Raw genomic sequence first — 17,444 nt, 5'->3', positions numbered from 1 at the left:
TGTTCAGTGAACTTATAGCAGTCATTTAATGTAGAAAGGGGTTCTTGGGTTCTCCAGGGTTAAAACAGAATGGGCACGTAGTTCTATAATCTTTTTACTTACGCTGATTTTCCCTCGCTGTCTAGCTTCACAGGGCTGGCACCTTTCTTGGCGACGAGCGACGCCACCTTCTCCGCCTCGCCGTGCTCCACCGCAGCAAGCAATCGCTCGTCATTTTTGTTCCACTCGTTGACCTATAGGAGGTACAAAGTGAAAGTGACTTAGTTAGCGGTCAGTCATAAAATCAATGTCTTAACAAATGCGCTGTATTCTGAAACTACGATGGAAGTCAAACGCGAGTTTGTATGATTTGGAGGAAAATGTGTCTCATATTTATGTACTGTAATTATTTAATACTGTGTTAGTATAGGTTAGTGATACTAAGGTGTGTTCAGACTTATAAAGATTGGAACTTGATCGCAAACCGAGGACCCCCTGAAATCTGTCACTCCTCAGCAAAGGGTGACCAGTACACAATATTTTTCAGTTTAAGATAAACAGTTGTTAACGTTTTATTTTTGGCAGCTAATGAGTTTAAAATGTTTACCTAACTGTTTGAACAAATATTAATTCAAAGGATTCCAGTCAACTAACAAAAGATATTGTGTTGAACTTGAGTGGTTGTACCGTAACACGTTCATAACACAGCGAGCCCCAATATGGTCAGCTGTTTACACATTCACTGTTCAAAATGTCATCCTTGCGCCAATACTTAATGTGAGTCATATTTCTCCCAGGAAGAGAATGTTTCGTTCAAAATTGAGCAAGAATAACGGTGGATCACTAACAAGTGATTCTATGCAGTCCAATTTGTGTTATAGCAACTCCATGCATTCAAATATTCATAAAACAATACAGTACAGGATTATAGCTGACCTGATAGCCTACTGACCGGCACCATAATAGCATTGTGAACTCTTTGACTCCATAAATTGTTATGCTGCGCAAAGCCTGTGTATGCCAGCACAGTATGCCAATACAGCGAGACGGCGAAAATAGCCTGTGTGGCAAAGGCCCAAACGTAATCAGTAAGATACATTTTACACAGCGGGTGGAAAATTGGCAGTCAGGCCCTTGGCTGTCATTAAAACAGATAGAATGACAACTCGGCACTGCAGTACAGACCACAGAGTTGACATGAGCCAGCGTAATGAATTGAGAAAAAATGGCAGAAATGCTGACTCGGACATTGTCTACCACGTTGGAGAAAGTCAATCCTTATCTACAGTAGTTGCTTCGACACAAGACTTAAAGGCCCTGACGAGGTGCGAGACTATTTCCAAGGAAACGTGAGATGAGCTATTTGAATGGCAGGGTGAAAATAACAGACTGTATATTAAGACACAGGCAAGGGTCATGTTGAGGAGATAAATGGCCACCAGGTGTTCTACCAAGCGTGCCGTGAGCTATTATACTGAATTACACTGCGGCCGCCACCAGTCAAACACAATCGGTTCCAGGTTAGGTTCATTAAAAACTCTTATTTGTCCTGAGGCATGAATGATTGTTTCTTTGCATGTGCTGTGCAATTTGGCTGGCGACCAATGCAGCATGTACTCCAACTTTTGCCCAAAGTCAGCTGGGATAAGCTCCAGCCCACCCGCAACCTTTATTAAATTGAAAAAATAGAACGTCGTAAAAAGGACAAAGGTTATGCTGCCCATCAGCATATCATTGAATTTCCTTTTATTTTCTTTGGTCCTTCCTCGGGTCTCCTGACGGCCTCACGACTCTGGCTGGAAGTGTTCGGTTTAGGTGAACGGTATGGGATTTTTTTCATAGGTTTTAGGTGAACTAATGAATACACACACACTCGCACGCACGCACATACAAAAAAAAAAAAAGAGCAATGATGATGACTTGTCAAATCGGTAAAATTACCGAATGAACAATACTGAGCTCTCCAGGGGAAAAAAGAAAGAAAAAAAAGCATATCATTGAATTTCTAAACATATACAGTCGATGTCAGAAAATCCCCCAAACTAAAGAGGTATAAAAACACACATTACTGCAACTGCCAGTAAATGTCTTAAAAAGCTTTCACCTTATGTGAACCTCTGAATGTGTCTACAGGCTAAATGCTACCATGTGTTTTCAGATCAAACAGAAGTATTTGCACTGTGCCGATTATTAGCATGGCGGCCGCGGCTGTCACTAATCAAATGTTGTAAAGCAGACAAAACCTGTCTTACAACAACCGAGGCGCTTTGGTTACTTTTGTCTATTTCTCAGAAGTTCATATATTCATTATTGTATTTACCTCCACGGGGGGGATGGGGAGTAAATGCCAGTTGTCCCTCCGGTAGTTGCGAGGAATTCAAATTATATAGAGTTGATTTATAATTATGGGCAAAATGTATAAAAGGTATCTTCCGAGTCTGTTAAATGTATTATCAATGGCATCTATTGCAGCTAAATGTGTCACATTGTTAGTCAATGGTTTATGTTGATGAGAATTAGGCTTAAGGTCAAAGTTCACAAAGTACACAAGATTGTGTTCAAGATCACACATTTGTTACTGATTAACAGTAAAACTATTTGTGGATTACTTAAATTGTGATTACTGTGCAGCGTGTTAGAACATTTTTTAAAAGGGATAATTATGTTGACAAAAGTCCTGTCACGTGAGGTGTGGAATTAGTAGTCAAACGCAGACAAGATACGGGAATTGAAAACCAGAGTCTTTACAGACAAAAATAACAAGGAACAACAGAGAGCAGATGGCCTCTTAAAAAACACTTGACGGAGAAACCTTGACTAATAAATCGTGAGCTGACTACCAACTTTTGGCTGGACGCATGGAAGCTACTTCCAACACGTAGAGGAGCGTCTTCCCCGTAAGAGTAGTGATGGGAAACCTCGATGTGCTGTAGGAAACCTTGGCTAAGCGACCCATGACCCAACTAAAAACACAATACAAAACAAAAAACAAGTTCTTATGTATCATACATACATAGCAGCATTAGAGGAGAGGATATTTGGGAGTAAAACAATGATCCATAGCCTAGCCGCCACTTAGTTAGTTAATCTGTTAAACAAAAGTGAAAGGCTGTCACTATAAAGCAGCGTGACAACGATAGCATTAGACGACATTGTCATGGACAGGTTGAAGTGGAGCGGAATGCGCTGCTCCACTTTCAGGCCCATGTAGCGTCATGCTGGGGGAGGCTGATGAAATAATCATGTGCTCGCATAGAGCATGACTCAGCCCCCAACAAAAGTCGGCAAAGTGGTCCCGTGCAGACTAACTAACTTTAGTGGAAGTGGAGGCATTAAAAGTGTAAAACACTGGAACAAAAAATATGTCGTGGGAGTCATGCGGGTTTTGAATGTTTCCCTTCAACACAACGGATTCATATGATCCTGTTCATTGGAATCAGCTAGGTTGGAAGAGGGAAACCTTTAAAGCCTGCAGGACTCCGGCCCTCAAGGACCAAGTTTGCCCACCCCTGCTAGAGGAACTACATCTAACTGCTAAATCAGTTTTACATTCTTAGCAACGGATCAAAAGTGTTGAGAGGAATACTTTACCACTGCGGAAGACGTAACCTAAAAGCAGTATAGTTGACACTAGGGGTGTTAGAAAAAATCAATTCAGCAATATATCGCGATATTACAGCACGCAATTCTCGAATCGATTCGATATGCGGCCGAATCGATTTTTAAACATCAATTTTTTTATGGGAATATTCAAAAAAACGTCTTACTTAGGGTTAGGATTCACACATTAAGTATGGAAGAATGTTATATTAATGGAACATTAAGCCTTAATATTTTATTTCAGTGCTGTTCAAACATGAAACAGACTGCAACCTGTTTGTTAAATGCAGTGGCTCAGTTATAAGCCTGAATTTTCAGATCAATAAATACATTTCCATACAAATCTTACAGTGCACATGTACAAGTTTACTGATTTGTATTTTCTAAATGCGAGTTTTAAAAAAATCCATTTATAGATTCGTATCGGGATTAATCTGTATCGAATCGAATCGTGACGTATGAATCGTGATACGAATCGAATCGCCAGGTACAAGGCAAGTCATACCCCTAGTTGACACTTTTACATTAACCATCAGTCAATGTTCATAAAATGTACATTTGACCAACCAACTGTCTTAGGAGTCAGGACTACGTCATCTTTTTAGTGGGCTCATTATTGTCATAGTCCCTTTAGTGTTTCACTTGCCTAATTGTGACTTGACTGTGACGCCAAGGGTTGGAGTTAGCTAACACTGGAGCTAGCTAAGTTAAATGGCTGGTAGGCCTATTAAAACGTTAGCATTGTTTTGAATGGTTTTCTTGTGGGCCATGGATGTATTTGTCACACTGTACAATGGTGTACTTGATTTGTTGAAAGTGACTCAAAAATAGCAAAGTACTTGTGGTCGTGAGGCGCATTGCAATTCAGAGACTGTAGTCGACCGTAATAAAATAAACGGGCTCTCTACAAAACGAGCATGTTTCATAGTGCGTGACGAAGTTGAGAACAGTCAAAATCAGCAGTATTTTCTGATCCTTCATTTTACCTCTTGGGTAATAAATTGCATCTATGATTTTTTTTTTGTGGTGTTACATGGCACAGTAAAGGTATTTACCCACTTTGCTTTGCCCGGGCAGTAGGTTACGTCAAGGACCACTTATCCTGCAATGATACTGTAAACCGGTAACGTCATTGTTCCTCTGTGTGTACTAGGAAATGGAATAGTCCTCGCTTCCTTTCGAACTTTCAGTGGAATTGGACAACCCACCTTTTTCTCTTTCAGTTGACTTGGTAAATGCAACAGGGTGTGGACACTAGTGCCTCTTCCCTTTGCTGTTTTTAGACAAACACTCATTAAGACACGCAGAGAGTTTGCTGATAACACTAAGAGTTTCCTGTTTGTCCAGGCCAGAGGCTGGCAGCAGGGACCAGAGAGCTAGTGAACAAGGAATGAAGAGGCAAATTGGAAAAGGAATGTGGAGGAATAAAAAGACAAAAAAAAAGTTTAATATTGATTCGTTACCTGTGTGCCTTTTTTTTTTCCTCCACTTAATGTTTAAACCACATGTTTATGTTAAATTCCAAAGAAAACACACACTGGTAAAGCACCCGTGGATGTTTGTTTACCTACTGTTTTTTGCTCAAACACGTCCACGAAGAGTGATTTCTCTGTTTCTTTCAACTTCCTCTACTCCATGAAGGAAAAACAAACACTGATCTGGAAACAGTACTTCCTACGGCGCATGGGTATTTTTTTTAATAACAACCGTGGTCACAGAGAGCAGATGGAGCTAGACGGAAAAACATTTACTTTCCAAAAACCCAACATTTCCCTTTTAAGTATAGGTAAAGCTGTTTTTGTTGATGTAAGGATAAAAGGTGTTTAGGTGAGATGAGTTATGATTTTGGACTTTCATGACTTATTTCCACAAGCTGTATTGCCAATTAGATTTCTTAAATATTATTCTTAAACACCTTTGCACAGATCTTCAATCTTTCTTTGATTGATAAATCCAACCATAGTACATCTTAAACTGCAATTAATTTTACAGGAAACATATCGATTAAGGCCAAAATAATGAATTCCCCTAAATCGGGCCTGGTTTAAGTTCAGACATACTCACCCACATACAAAAAATAAATAAATAAATATATATATATATATATATATATATATATATATATATATATATATATATATATATATATATATATTATTTTTTTATTATTATTATTATTATTATTATTTTTTAATTTAAAAAAAAAAAAGGAGAGCAATGATGATGTCAAATCGAATGAACAATACTGAGCTTTCCTGAAAAAAATAAAATAAAATAAAAAAAGTTCAGATTTTGTGTGAGACTACCGAGATAAAAAAGGTTACTAAATGTTCTTATTCGCTGCAAGTCGACAAATCCAATGGGAATAAGCTTTTAATTTTACAGGAATATCCTTTGGTTGGAAGAAATCAGGAAGGAGATGACAGGACGTATGCATGTACGGAAGAATCAAAGGAAAAGAAACGGCAAAGGAAAGCCAGACACTAACACATTTACAACGTCCCTGGCCTTTGATCGTCTGCGACTTGCACTGCAAACGCCTTATCTGCAACAAAGCAGATGTTCTCAATGTCTTCAAACAAGGCATCCTTTTTGTGTCAGGGCACAGACAAAAAAAAAAAAAAAGTTTACCACAACTTCATTGGCAAACAGACATGAATGTAAGAAAAAACACCCACGCACTGGAATCAGAATTCAGAGGCTCATAAATGTGGCTAATAATGATCTGGACTCCAAGAAATGATAGTAAAACAATGAACAGCATGTGCACCTATACCTTAACCCTGGAGAACCCAAGAACCCTTTTCTTCTTTGGAAAATTATGAATTATACATTAAATGATGATTAAATGTTCACTGAACACCAAAATATGTTTTTTCAATTTGAACCCTTGTTTTTTGAACTAGCTCAGAGTTGCTAATTTATCAAAATATATATATAAAACATACTCCTAGGCATTCTGCAACATGATATGAAATAGATTAACAAAAAAAAACAAAATTTTACCATCTGATGGTTTGCTGAGAAGATGGTTTTGTTTGGATTGATTTCCAGCTCAACAAAACAGCATGTTGGCAGCCATCTTGTCACCACCACTCTGGCTCATGTAAGTGCAATATTCATCCACTAGATGGCCCTATGTAGGGGTCAGAAGTGGCACTCTGGACTTTTGAAGTTAGATTTGTAAAAAAAATAATAATAAAAAAGGTCTTTGTTATTTGAGTAGCAGAATTTATAGGGGCCAAATTTGACCCCGTGGGTTCTCCAGGGTTAAAAAGATACTTTCCTGAAAAATTGGCTTTCAGTCATCTTCACAAAAGCAGTCCCTATTTTCAAGCATCCATACTGATGATAAACAACGGGTGCAGTTCCAAAAAACAAATCCTCAAGCTTATTGTGTTCCTTCACCATAAATCTATCACAAATTCAAAAGGTCTCTCATCTTACTGCTGCAACGATGTCCGTTTGATTTGCAACTGTAGTCACAAACAAACCATTCAATTTCAGCAAAAAGGAAGTTGGTATTTTTAAGCAAAGATTACAGCACATGTCCAGCATTGTGGCTGCAAGTCAAGACAACCCCGGGTTAAAAATAGTCGTCAGGCAACACTTCCTTTAGCTACTAATAGGCATTCCTGCCCTATAAATAAAACCCTGCTGAACTTGGAAATAAAAGGGTCCGTTGCTGATTAAACCAACTATGACCCGAAGCTATTTTGATGCTTCATTTACATTAATCAGCACATTGAGCAAAGCAGCCCCGGCACAAACGGGAAACAGGCTTCGTTTGGCCACTTGATATGTTGTAGCTGTAAATCTGTCATTTTTAGTACTTAAATCATCGGGTACAAACTAAATACACAGTATGGTAACTGGGAAGCAAAAACATTACAAGCCACAAATCAAAACGCTCCCTGGCCAAAAGTCTCTCATGAAGGAAATATCTCATTTTTTTCAGGTGAACTGAGACGAACCCTTCCTTCATCCACATCCGAGCCTGGATATATTGTTCCAGTTAGGCCGAACAGGCCAAACTAAACAATATGTTCGAACCGAAATGAAAGCAGGGAGCCAGACTGTTCCTTTGATTCAAGTCAATGAAGAATAAAAAAAAAAGCAGGGAGAAGAGTTAGCGCGGCAATTGAGTTACCAGAAATAAGGATAGACCAATTATCGTCCCGGTGTTATCAAATCAGCAATATTCAGCATTCTGATGCAGAGGGGCCTTTTTTGTGTGTGAAGAAAACCAATGGCTTATAACAGATCAATTTCAAACTGGATTATTCAAATATTCAGTTAAGTTTATATGAGATGCTGCTGAGGCTGGGAACTCTGCACTTTTTTGTTTGAACTTAAAACAAAGCAGGACGAAAGTTTAATATTTCAGTTGTATTAAGATTTTGGATAACTTCGGTCTCATTGTCATCAATTGGTATCAGCAAACAAAAACATTTTGGTCTATTTCTACCAGGAAGTATAACAGGTAGCCAAAGTGCTGCTGCTTTGTTTTTACTAGTAGTCCATGACACATTGCTACCTCTCACAGATCAGTCCAGGTACGACCTCAGGTTAGATCAACTTCTGTTTGGGCGAACGAGACGCTTTGTTTTGGTCACATTTTTATATTCATATGTGGGGCGTACCCTGTTTATGGGATCTACTTACTTCACTGCTATCCTCTCTCCACAAGCTGACTTTTGACTTCCCTCAGCCCCTTCGTCTGTTCCTGGCAATTTTGTAATGAAAAGAATGGTATGTCTCCTCGTATGACTTCATGCCTACAATGGAGTCAGACTGTATTGAGTCATGCGGCGCCATAAAACTTTGTTCAAGAACACAGCAAACGTGCTGCAACCAGAACTTGCATCAACTCTAGGGATGGGCATGATCTACTGTTTAAATTACATTTTGAATAAATGTAGCGTGTTTACTGATGAAGGCACAATAGATTTCCCTCTTTGGCACCCACCAGCCTGAATGGCATTTTACCAGATGTCTGAAATCCTTTAATAATTTCTTTGTAGGTTGATCTTGCAAAATAGTGGCATTGAAATTTCCTGTCATTCACTAAATACATCGTTCCACATCTTACACTGATACAACTAATGAATGCAGAAAATCCATGGGACAAATTCACCCCCCCCCCCCCCCAATTCCATGTCCGTGTCATTTACACAGAACAGCAAAATAGAAAAAGGCCGGAAAATGATGGCTCTTACTTAAATTCTCTGCACCCCAGTCTTTAGTCTAAAAACAACATTCTGATTAATTTTGTGTTTAAGCACCACAATCCATCTCATAAGGCTGCTACTATTTTGACACTTGCTGTCCACCGAAAATGACATCGCAGTGACGAAGGGCTCAGGTAATGAGCATCGGTGCTCACCTGTTTTCTGACTTCGGTCATGTGACATTCACAAGCTGAGCCTTTAGGCACTGTGATGTCATTAAGCTGCCTTTGCTTTTCACGCAGAATCCAAAGGTGGGATATTTCCGAAACTGTGTGCTTCAGCTTCTCTTTGCTATTGCCCGATACAGCAGTGGCTTCCACTCGTAGGCTATTTTGTATTATAACGATATATAACAATATAGATATTTTTAGTGATTAAAAAAATACTAATAATCCACAACACACTATGATTGCTTAACTCTTCTCAAATTATTTTCAAGTGACATTTGAACAGACCTGTATCAAATGAGAAATACATCCAGCAGTACTGCTATGTAAAATTCTAAAAAGTAAACAAAAATAAAAAAAAATAAAAAGCATGAAAGAGGAGACAGTATACAAATTTGAGTGCCTTTGTTTCGCATCAATAGTTATATACAGTAAGTATCGTAGATATTTGTACTAGGCTCATTGCTACTAATACAGTGTACCGTTAGCTAGCTAGTAGCTAGTTATGCCTAAACCCTGAATAAGCATCTACCCTAGGCAGCACAATTAACAGAACAGCTCTTATAATTATTTGCATTCCTAAGCGAGTCGTAGACATGTCCCCCCCCCCCAGCCCCGCTGCCTGTCCACCTGCCAAAATGGTTATCCTAAGATAGCTGGTGGCTAGCACCTCACATCGCGCCGATCATCCGCTAGGATACATTTCAGCCACCAGAAGCTTAAAGCTCAAACATTCGGGGATATGTAGGCGTAAAAAAAGATCAAAGACAAAGTGGCATGCATTTGTCAGCCGGGCAGTTTCACGCATTCAGTGGACCGCCCGCATCGCTATTTGCAAGGGATTAAGTGTACACTACTCATAGTGCATTGCCTTTAATGCAGACACCGAGTTTATCAGGCTAGTTTATGTTTGAATGAGGACATCTCTGTGGACTTTTTTTTCTGTCTCCCTGGCTCAGATTTGTCAACACAGACACATGCCCTTCCTCCCCCCGGATTAACAAGGGTCTCTCCCTAAGGCTTTACTGTCACTCTCAGTATTAATACCCTTTTGCTGCACCCAGCCAGAATAAACTCAGACTGGCCACATTGAGTCAGACTGGGCCAAATAAAACATTCCCTACCAGAGAGACGCTTCAGCTGTATAAAAAAAAATCATCAATAGCTGAAAGATTTGGCCGCCATAATGTTCAACCCTAAATCTTTTGTCTTTGCAAAGAATTGAATTTATGTACTAAACTGCATTAACAGTGTATTCAATTCAATGCTCTCATCCCCGCGGTGTACAAAGCATTCTGAAGAAATGTTTTCAGATGATCAGCATGTGACCGAGTGCCTGGGCAGCGCCGCTTTATTTAACACAGCGGACATTCCATCACGCCTGATAAGGAGCTCGCCATTCCTGCAATATTTACACAACTAAAATTAGATGATGTACATTGTGGAAATGCAGCAAAAAAAAAGTTTGACATGTTTAGTCGGGTGTCCAACACCATAACCAGACCCCCCTCTGCCACCAACCCTGGATTAATTGATGCCATGGAACAGATGACTGTGGAGTGAGATGAGATGTAATCCGTGCATCAATTAGATAGTGGCTGTGCGTGTTTGTGTGTGTCTGCACGTATACTGTGAATACAATATACTGTACATGGATGTTAGTGGTTGCGAGCAGGGGGGGTTAATCCTACCTAGCCTGGCAGCTGTGAGAGCAGTTTTTTAAATTGTGACAATAGACTAAGGCCTGTGCGAGGCACTATTATCAACAAAAAGCATGCACACACTATACAACAAAAGGCTGCATATATTACTATGTGAATGTGTTCTCAACAGCTTATACTAAAAGGACTAAACGGCCTGAATATGAAGGTAATAGTCAATGAAAAAATTACCTAATTTATTATGATGACATTTTCACTGCTTGCCCTATTCATGTGTGCTATTATTCTAGTATCCAATTAAAATGTGTCAGTAAAATTAATTGCTACTTGTGAACTGGTAATTATGCTCTGTCATTTACATATACAGTATATAAACATTTTTTTTTATAGTGTGGCAAAATTTTATTAAATTAGGCGAAGTTACATTAAACAGTTGGTATGACTATTAGTTTTGCGGTTCTATTTGTTTATTGGTACGTAGTAAAGTTGGCAGGTTTTTCCAGCTGTTGAGGCTATTGCTTGTGCAGGCTGCTACTATGTACCACTACAGCGGTGATTTTTTGTTTTGTTTTTCTGCCGGCTTCCAGGATCTAATACTAATCTGTGCTTGCAACAACACCGCAGCTCTTCTTAGATTTGATTCTCACGTGATAGTGGTTCTGTGTAGCCTGGCTGTCAACAGTGAGAAAAGAAAGTGGCAGATCTTTGCCGTCATACCTGCGAAAGTCACAAAAATGAAACTCAGATAACAGGTGAGCCGTGATTGGTCGTTACCTGAGCCCTGGGCTACTATGATGTCATTTTCAGTCAACAGCAAGTAGCAAAATGGCCGTCAAAGTGGATTTTGCTGCAGTATTGAAATTCCCACAAAGGCAATATTAATCAGAATATCGTGATTAGACTAGTGGGGCTGCATAGAACATATTGTAAAGGATATTTTCGCCATATTATGTCCCCTTCATAAACCACTGTAATGCATGACATCATGCGAGCTCAGTCAGCATCTAAAGGTTTGACTCAATTGTGCTTATTGTGATGTAGGAAAGAAGGGGAAAAAAAAGTTTTTTTATAGATCTCATTATTTTTTAATGTTGTCAAACTATTACTTAAGACATTGCCTGAAGAAAAATGGCTTAAAATAAATAAATAAATACTATCCCAGAATGGATTGTGCTTGACTTTAAAGCCTCCACTATCTGTGAGAACATGACCAAGACAGGCACACAACCAGGAAATAGCCATTTCTTATCATTATTTCTTCTGTGTGATGGGTCAGATGGTTCATGTCTCATTGTGGCTGTTTGCCAAACACTATTGCCATAAACCCAGATTACACGTCTGGTTGCCTTCACATTTCACACACATATTTTTACTACACACATTTTACAGTCTAGTAGTCCAAATAATCCACACGGAAAACACGTCTAGAACACACACACACACAAAAGTACACACTGAAAGACACACACATTAAACTCCACCAGACTCTGATTCATGTTGATCTAGCGTGACCAAGTGTGATAAAGCAAGTGTTGCACTCCTTTTAAGTCCAACATGCGCTGAAAATTAGTGGGCCGGTTTACTGTTACGTTATCTAAGTTGTGCACTTTCTGATTAAATGTTAAAGTTCAATACAGAGGTAGGCAATTGAATACCTTAAGCGTAGGCAGTCCTTTTCACACTGCTTCAGCAGTTGGAAGAGCCTGCTGGAAAATTCACGAGCAGTGTGTCCAAGGTCTGTATACTGTATGCCTCAGATATCTAAATAGCCAAGTCTGGAGACTAAGAAAGAAAAATAAACGTTCCTGCCGGCACAACTAAACCACACTCGCCAGCTACAATATAAAGGCAATTGTTGTTGTTTGGTACCTGGGCCTTCAGTGAGGGCTTACCTGACTAAATCGACCCCCTTTATACCACGGCTATTACGTCACATAAATACTATGAAAACAAAACATAACTGTACCACGTACATCATCTACAGCAGTACAGAATCAATAATTATCTAATTATATATTACATCATACTCAACAGAGATGCTGATTATTAAATGTATGAATGCGTGCAGGTCACTACAAAATTATTTTCGGTTCATTGGCAAATTAAAAATTCAACATGGTCAAAAACAACAACAAACAAACAAAATAATTTTACTAGATGAACATGGCTTTCTTTGAACAACCCATCAAAGGATGAAAAAATGCTGACGTGAGTGTGATGATTTTGAAATCTGATTGGTTAAAGAAAGAGTCTCATGTTTTACATAGTTGAAATTCCATCAGCCAGCACAATTGATTTTGAAGGCTCAGATTAGATTAACAAAGCAGCACGTAGAGAATGAAATCAATGGGACAAAATAATCTCATCATCATGCAAGCCATGAGAAAAGCTTATTTGCGTTATTTCTGTGGAAAGTAATGCAAGATAATGTTTGAGGGAAAACTTGTTGGAAAAGACGAGCTTGGAAGCTTGTTTGGTATCATAAAGCGAAATCCTAGAAGGGGAAAAAGACAACGAACAGAAATTGTTTTGAATAATGTCATTATTGTTTGCTTCTCATATTAGCAAAAGGAAAAAGCGATTGAAATACTGATTTTTGTGGGGGGAAAAATATTTTAAGAATTTATCACCTAACACTAGCAGGAGCTGTACTTAGATTGTGTTCAGAGACGCCATCGTTCATACATGGGAATCAAAGAGTTAACTTTGAAGTCCGCTTGAACAGTTTTGTTAACCAAAACAGTAGAATTTACCGAGCGAGACAAGTAAACCGTCTCTCAGATGATTGTAGAACATATTTTCTTTACAGTAGTTAATATGATCTTGATCTTTTCAATCATGTGATTCAAAGTAGAGTCCTAGTAGGATTTTAATTGGGTCACTAATTCGTCAGCCTAGAATATTACATGTAGTTGATTATAAAGTAGTCACACAATTTCTTTGCAGTGCGCTTTTTTTTGCTTGATTTTATTTTATTTTTTTAAGGCTTGTGTTCTTTATTATTAGTTCATTAGTTAGTGTATAGTATGTAAATTAATTTTGGATTGGATTGGATTTTTTTAAAATCCAAATTCTAATTTAAATCGGGGAAACCCTGAACTGGATAAATGGACACATCAAAACCTTGTAGAACATAATCAGCAATCATTGTCTCTCTTTTCATGTCATTATTTACAGCGTGCTTATTATTCATGCTTGGCTTGATGAAGGACGATTGTTAAGGTGAAGTCTTAGACACTTGCTGGAAGCTAAGTGGGAAAAAACATTTGGAAAGCCAGGAATTCAATTTTGTGTTCAATATTAAAAGTGAAAATAAAGGACTGGCTTCGGGGGAGAACATTCCTTGGTAAACTATCGCTGACAAACAAACCCCAAAATAGAACCAAGGAGGTATTTTAATTCTATTGTGGTCACTTCATGGTTACTATGAGGAGCAATGGAATGACTTTTGGCTGCCTGTTTTAAACAATGTAACATTCTTCTCTCCAAAATGACCGCCATTTGTTTTAATCAACCAGTTGTGCAAACTTAAAGCATGCTGATGGTTGGACAAAAGTTTTCATTGTTGTTTTTCCTTTGAATTGAATGCAAAGCAATAGACAGTCATGCAGAGTGTAAAAGGAAGAACAAAAGTAGGCCAATCAAAATGCTCAAGAGCACGTGGGAGTGATGTGTGCTAAAAACACAAGCGCAAACGGCTTTGCTCGTGTTTCTAAGCAACATTCACATCCTTGACTTCCCCCCCCCCCCCACCCTCAGTGCCTACAACTTGCTGATGTAACAGTGAGGATGGGCAACGCGCTCAAAGGGTTCATCTCAGATGATGTACACTTCTGAGTGTACACTAAATACAGATTTGAGGACTTTTAGGTACCGAATGGTGAGATGAGCACACATCTTAATGTTGACATCTCGCAGCTCAGCACTGAATGTGACATTTTTCTGAACAATGGGCGTGATTGTTCTTTCCCACATAGCAGAGTGAATTAGCAATCATTTACTTTCATCTGGCTGCATGCCCAGCCAAAATTGCAGGGATTCATATTTGGGTTTGCAACAAATACCAAGAGCATATGTCAAATTTGAGATGGGTTCACTTTCCCTAGATTCTAATTTGCACATACATTGAAACATTATGTGGAATGTATATAAGGGGAAATGTCCCTTTAAGTGGGAAGTGGCTGTGTTCAGAATGAATCAATCACATTCAAATGTATTTCAAACTCGGTAAACACCTGCCACCATTTAAATATGAACTCATTCACTGCCATTGACGGCTATTGACGTTGAAAATTCATTTGAACTATTTCTATTAGTTTGACATTTTTTCCGCTTTTGTTAACAAGAGTATGAAAACCTAGAATTGTTTTATTGTACACTTAGAACAGAAATAAAATGTACGATTAATCGTGAGTTAACTATTAGTCATGCGATTAATTACAATTAAAAAAAATTAATCGCCTGACGCGATTAAAAGAAAAGAAAAGATTATTAAAAATTAGGAGCGTCATGCGATTACATTTTTTTATCGTAATTAATTGCATGACTTCACAAGTTAACTCAAAATTAATCACAAATTTTATATCTGTTTTAAATGTACACTAAAAAAAATTCTAGGTTTTCATACTCTTGTTAACAAAAGTGGAAAAAAATGTTAAACCAATAGAAATAGTTCAAATGAATATTTGACGTCTATAACCGTCAATAGCAGCGAATAAGTTCATGTTTTGTGCTAACACCGACAGCTATTTCAAACTTTTTATCATTCCTTCCACCTTGACCAAGGCCCCAGTTCTAAATGAAGAAAAACGGCCCCAAAGCATGATGCTTCCACCCCCATCCTTCACTGCAGGTAAGATGTTCCTTTGGTGAAAAACAGTGTTGTTTTTGTACTAAACATACCTTTTAGAAGTTCTCATTTGATTTCACGCTGGACCGTAACTGGGAGACAAAGTGTTGTCACGATGATATAAGAAGTTTTGAGATAATTTATGTTAATCTCACTTTTTATATCCCACAAATTTGGGATCTGAATTAGGGGTGTGTAGACTTTTTATATCCACTGTTATGTAACATGGCCAGTGAGGGTTTATATTTCAAACCTTATCCATCCACAGGCTTGGGGAGCAACAGAATACATGTACCGCCGTTACGTAATCAGATTCCCTTACAGTTACAGGAAAAAACATGCAATCAGATTACAAATTCATTTATTAAATATTGGGATTACTTTGAGGATTACATTTTCTATGACAGAGAGAGAGATCTATCTGTCTATCTATGCTTTCAGTGAGCATTAGCTTTCAGCATTAGGACATCAATCAATCAATCAATAGCCTTTGCTTTTTAATTACACAAGGATTTTTGCTATTTGTAGGCTGCCCGGGTCCCTATCACCCATGCAAATAGCAAGGGCACATTATAGAATTATAGAATATATATTGTGGCGAGATTTATTTTTATTTTGTCTTCATGGGCATACTCTGCATTGGAGTAATCCAAAGTAATCAAGTTACATTACTTTAAAATGATGATACTTGGATTACGTTACTAACCCCATTTTTTTAGCAGGTAACTTGTAACTGTAATGGTATACATTTTAAAAGTAACCCTCCCAACCCTGTCCATCCATTTTCTCTTGCGCTTATCTGCATGATCACAGGTGAGCTGGAGGCGATCCCAACTGTACATTTACACCTGCACTGGTCGCCAGCCAATTGCAGCACACATGCATTCACTCACATTCACACTCAAGGACAATTAGTAGTCTTATATAAACTAGGTTTTTAGTCCACTCTACTGCTGTTTAATACATTTAGAGTAAATGCATTTTAAAATATTTGTTCAACTAAGATATTTTATATTGGACATTTCTCAGTCCTCTATCATCGTTTGCCTTCCGTTTAGGCTCGTTAAGATGAAATGTTGCATACACCCAAAAAAAAAAGAAGCATGTGACTGCTAATAAAATGGTGCTTGTGAATGGACCCCATTGTACAGTGAAGCCTCCGAATTCAAAAGCCCTTAAATTCATGCAATGTGGAATTTGACCCAAATATTTCTGGAAAAATAGGCCTCAGTCTTCTGAAGGGCCGTCAATTAAGACCTCAGCCTTTTGAGACTTCAGCTCAGTGAGCATCTAAACATGTACTCCACATGGAAGGAAGGAAATGACAAATATATGTTCAGGCTGCTCAGTAAATATGAATAAAGTTGGTGTAAAAAAAAAAAAAGGAATGTACATCCCGTAGTGTACACTCTAAAAACAGTTGGGTCAAAAATTGACCAATCCTCTACTTGGGTCTATTTGACCCAACTTTGAGTCAAGAAATGGGTCTTTTAGTGTACTAACTCATAAGTAGAGAAAGTGCCATTTCTGCAGAAATTGCGTGGGAATGCTGAAAAGCTGAATGCTAAAATTTGAATATATGTGCTTAAATCATTTCAGTGAAATTCGAATCCATTTTCTGATATGATAGTCAGTTTGTATACATGTATATCACTTAGTATAACAGCCATGGATATATTTGCAATGTATAGTCGGAGGTGGGATTCAAACCTGCAACCTCTTGTGGTACTTAGAAAAAGTTCAATGTCAGAAAAAGTTTATTTTTATTGTTAAATTGTGCGAATACTGTAAGTAATGTGGAATCAGACGATATATATATATATATATATATATATATATATATATATATATATATATATATATATATATATATATATATATATATATATCCCAGGAGGCAGGAATTTTTGAAGCAAGTTGAAATTTGAATGGTGTAAATCAGAAATATTATGTGAGT

The 17,444-nt window shown here is 38.1% G+C and overlaps 1 protein-coding gene and 1 long non-coding RNA gene across 5 annotated transcripts in view; one reads left to right on the top strand and one right to left on the bottom strand.

Moving 5' to 3' along the window:
* The window catches only part of LOC144063706 (uncharacterized), a 79,128-nt gene extending 78,738 nt beyond the window's left edge, over window positions 1–390 (top strand). Inside the window, exon 6 of the long non-coding RNA XR_013296623.1 lies at window positions 126–390. This is a non-coding gene — a long non-coding RNA (uncharacterized LOC144063706). The remainder of the gene's footprint in view (window positions 1–125) is intronic.
* Window positions 1–17,444, bottom strand: part of rai14 (retinoic acid induced 14) — a 42,130-nt gene that overhangs the window by 19,756 nt on the left and 4,930 nt on the right. For all 4 annotated transcript variants that reach the window (XM_077585488.1, XM_077585489.1, XM_077585490.1 and 1 more), the window contains exon 3: window positions 103–233. In XM_077585488.1, the coding sequence (XP_077441614.1) occupies window positions 103–233 (131 nt within the window). The remainder of the gene's footprint in view (window positions 1–102; window positions 234–17,444) is intronic.

This window comes from Vanacampus margaritifer, chromosome 14 (genome assembly GCF_051991255.1).
Source record: "Vanacampus margaritifer isolate UIUO_Vmar chromosome 14, RoL_Vmar_1.0, whole genome shotgun sequence".
Classification (NCBI taxonomy): Eukaryota; Metazoa; Chordata; class Actinopteri; order Syngnathiformes; family Syngnathidae; genus Vanacampus; species Vanacampus margaritifer.
Note: the sequence above shows the minus strand (reverse complement) of the source record. Positions and strands in the feature narration are given on the sequence as shown.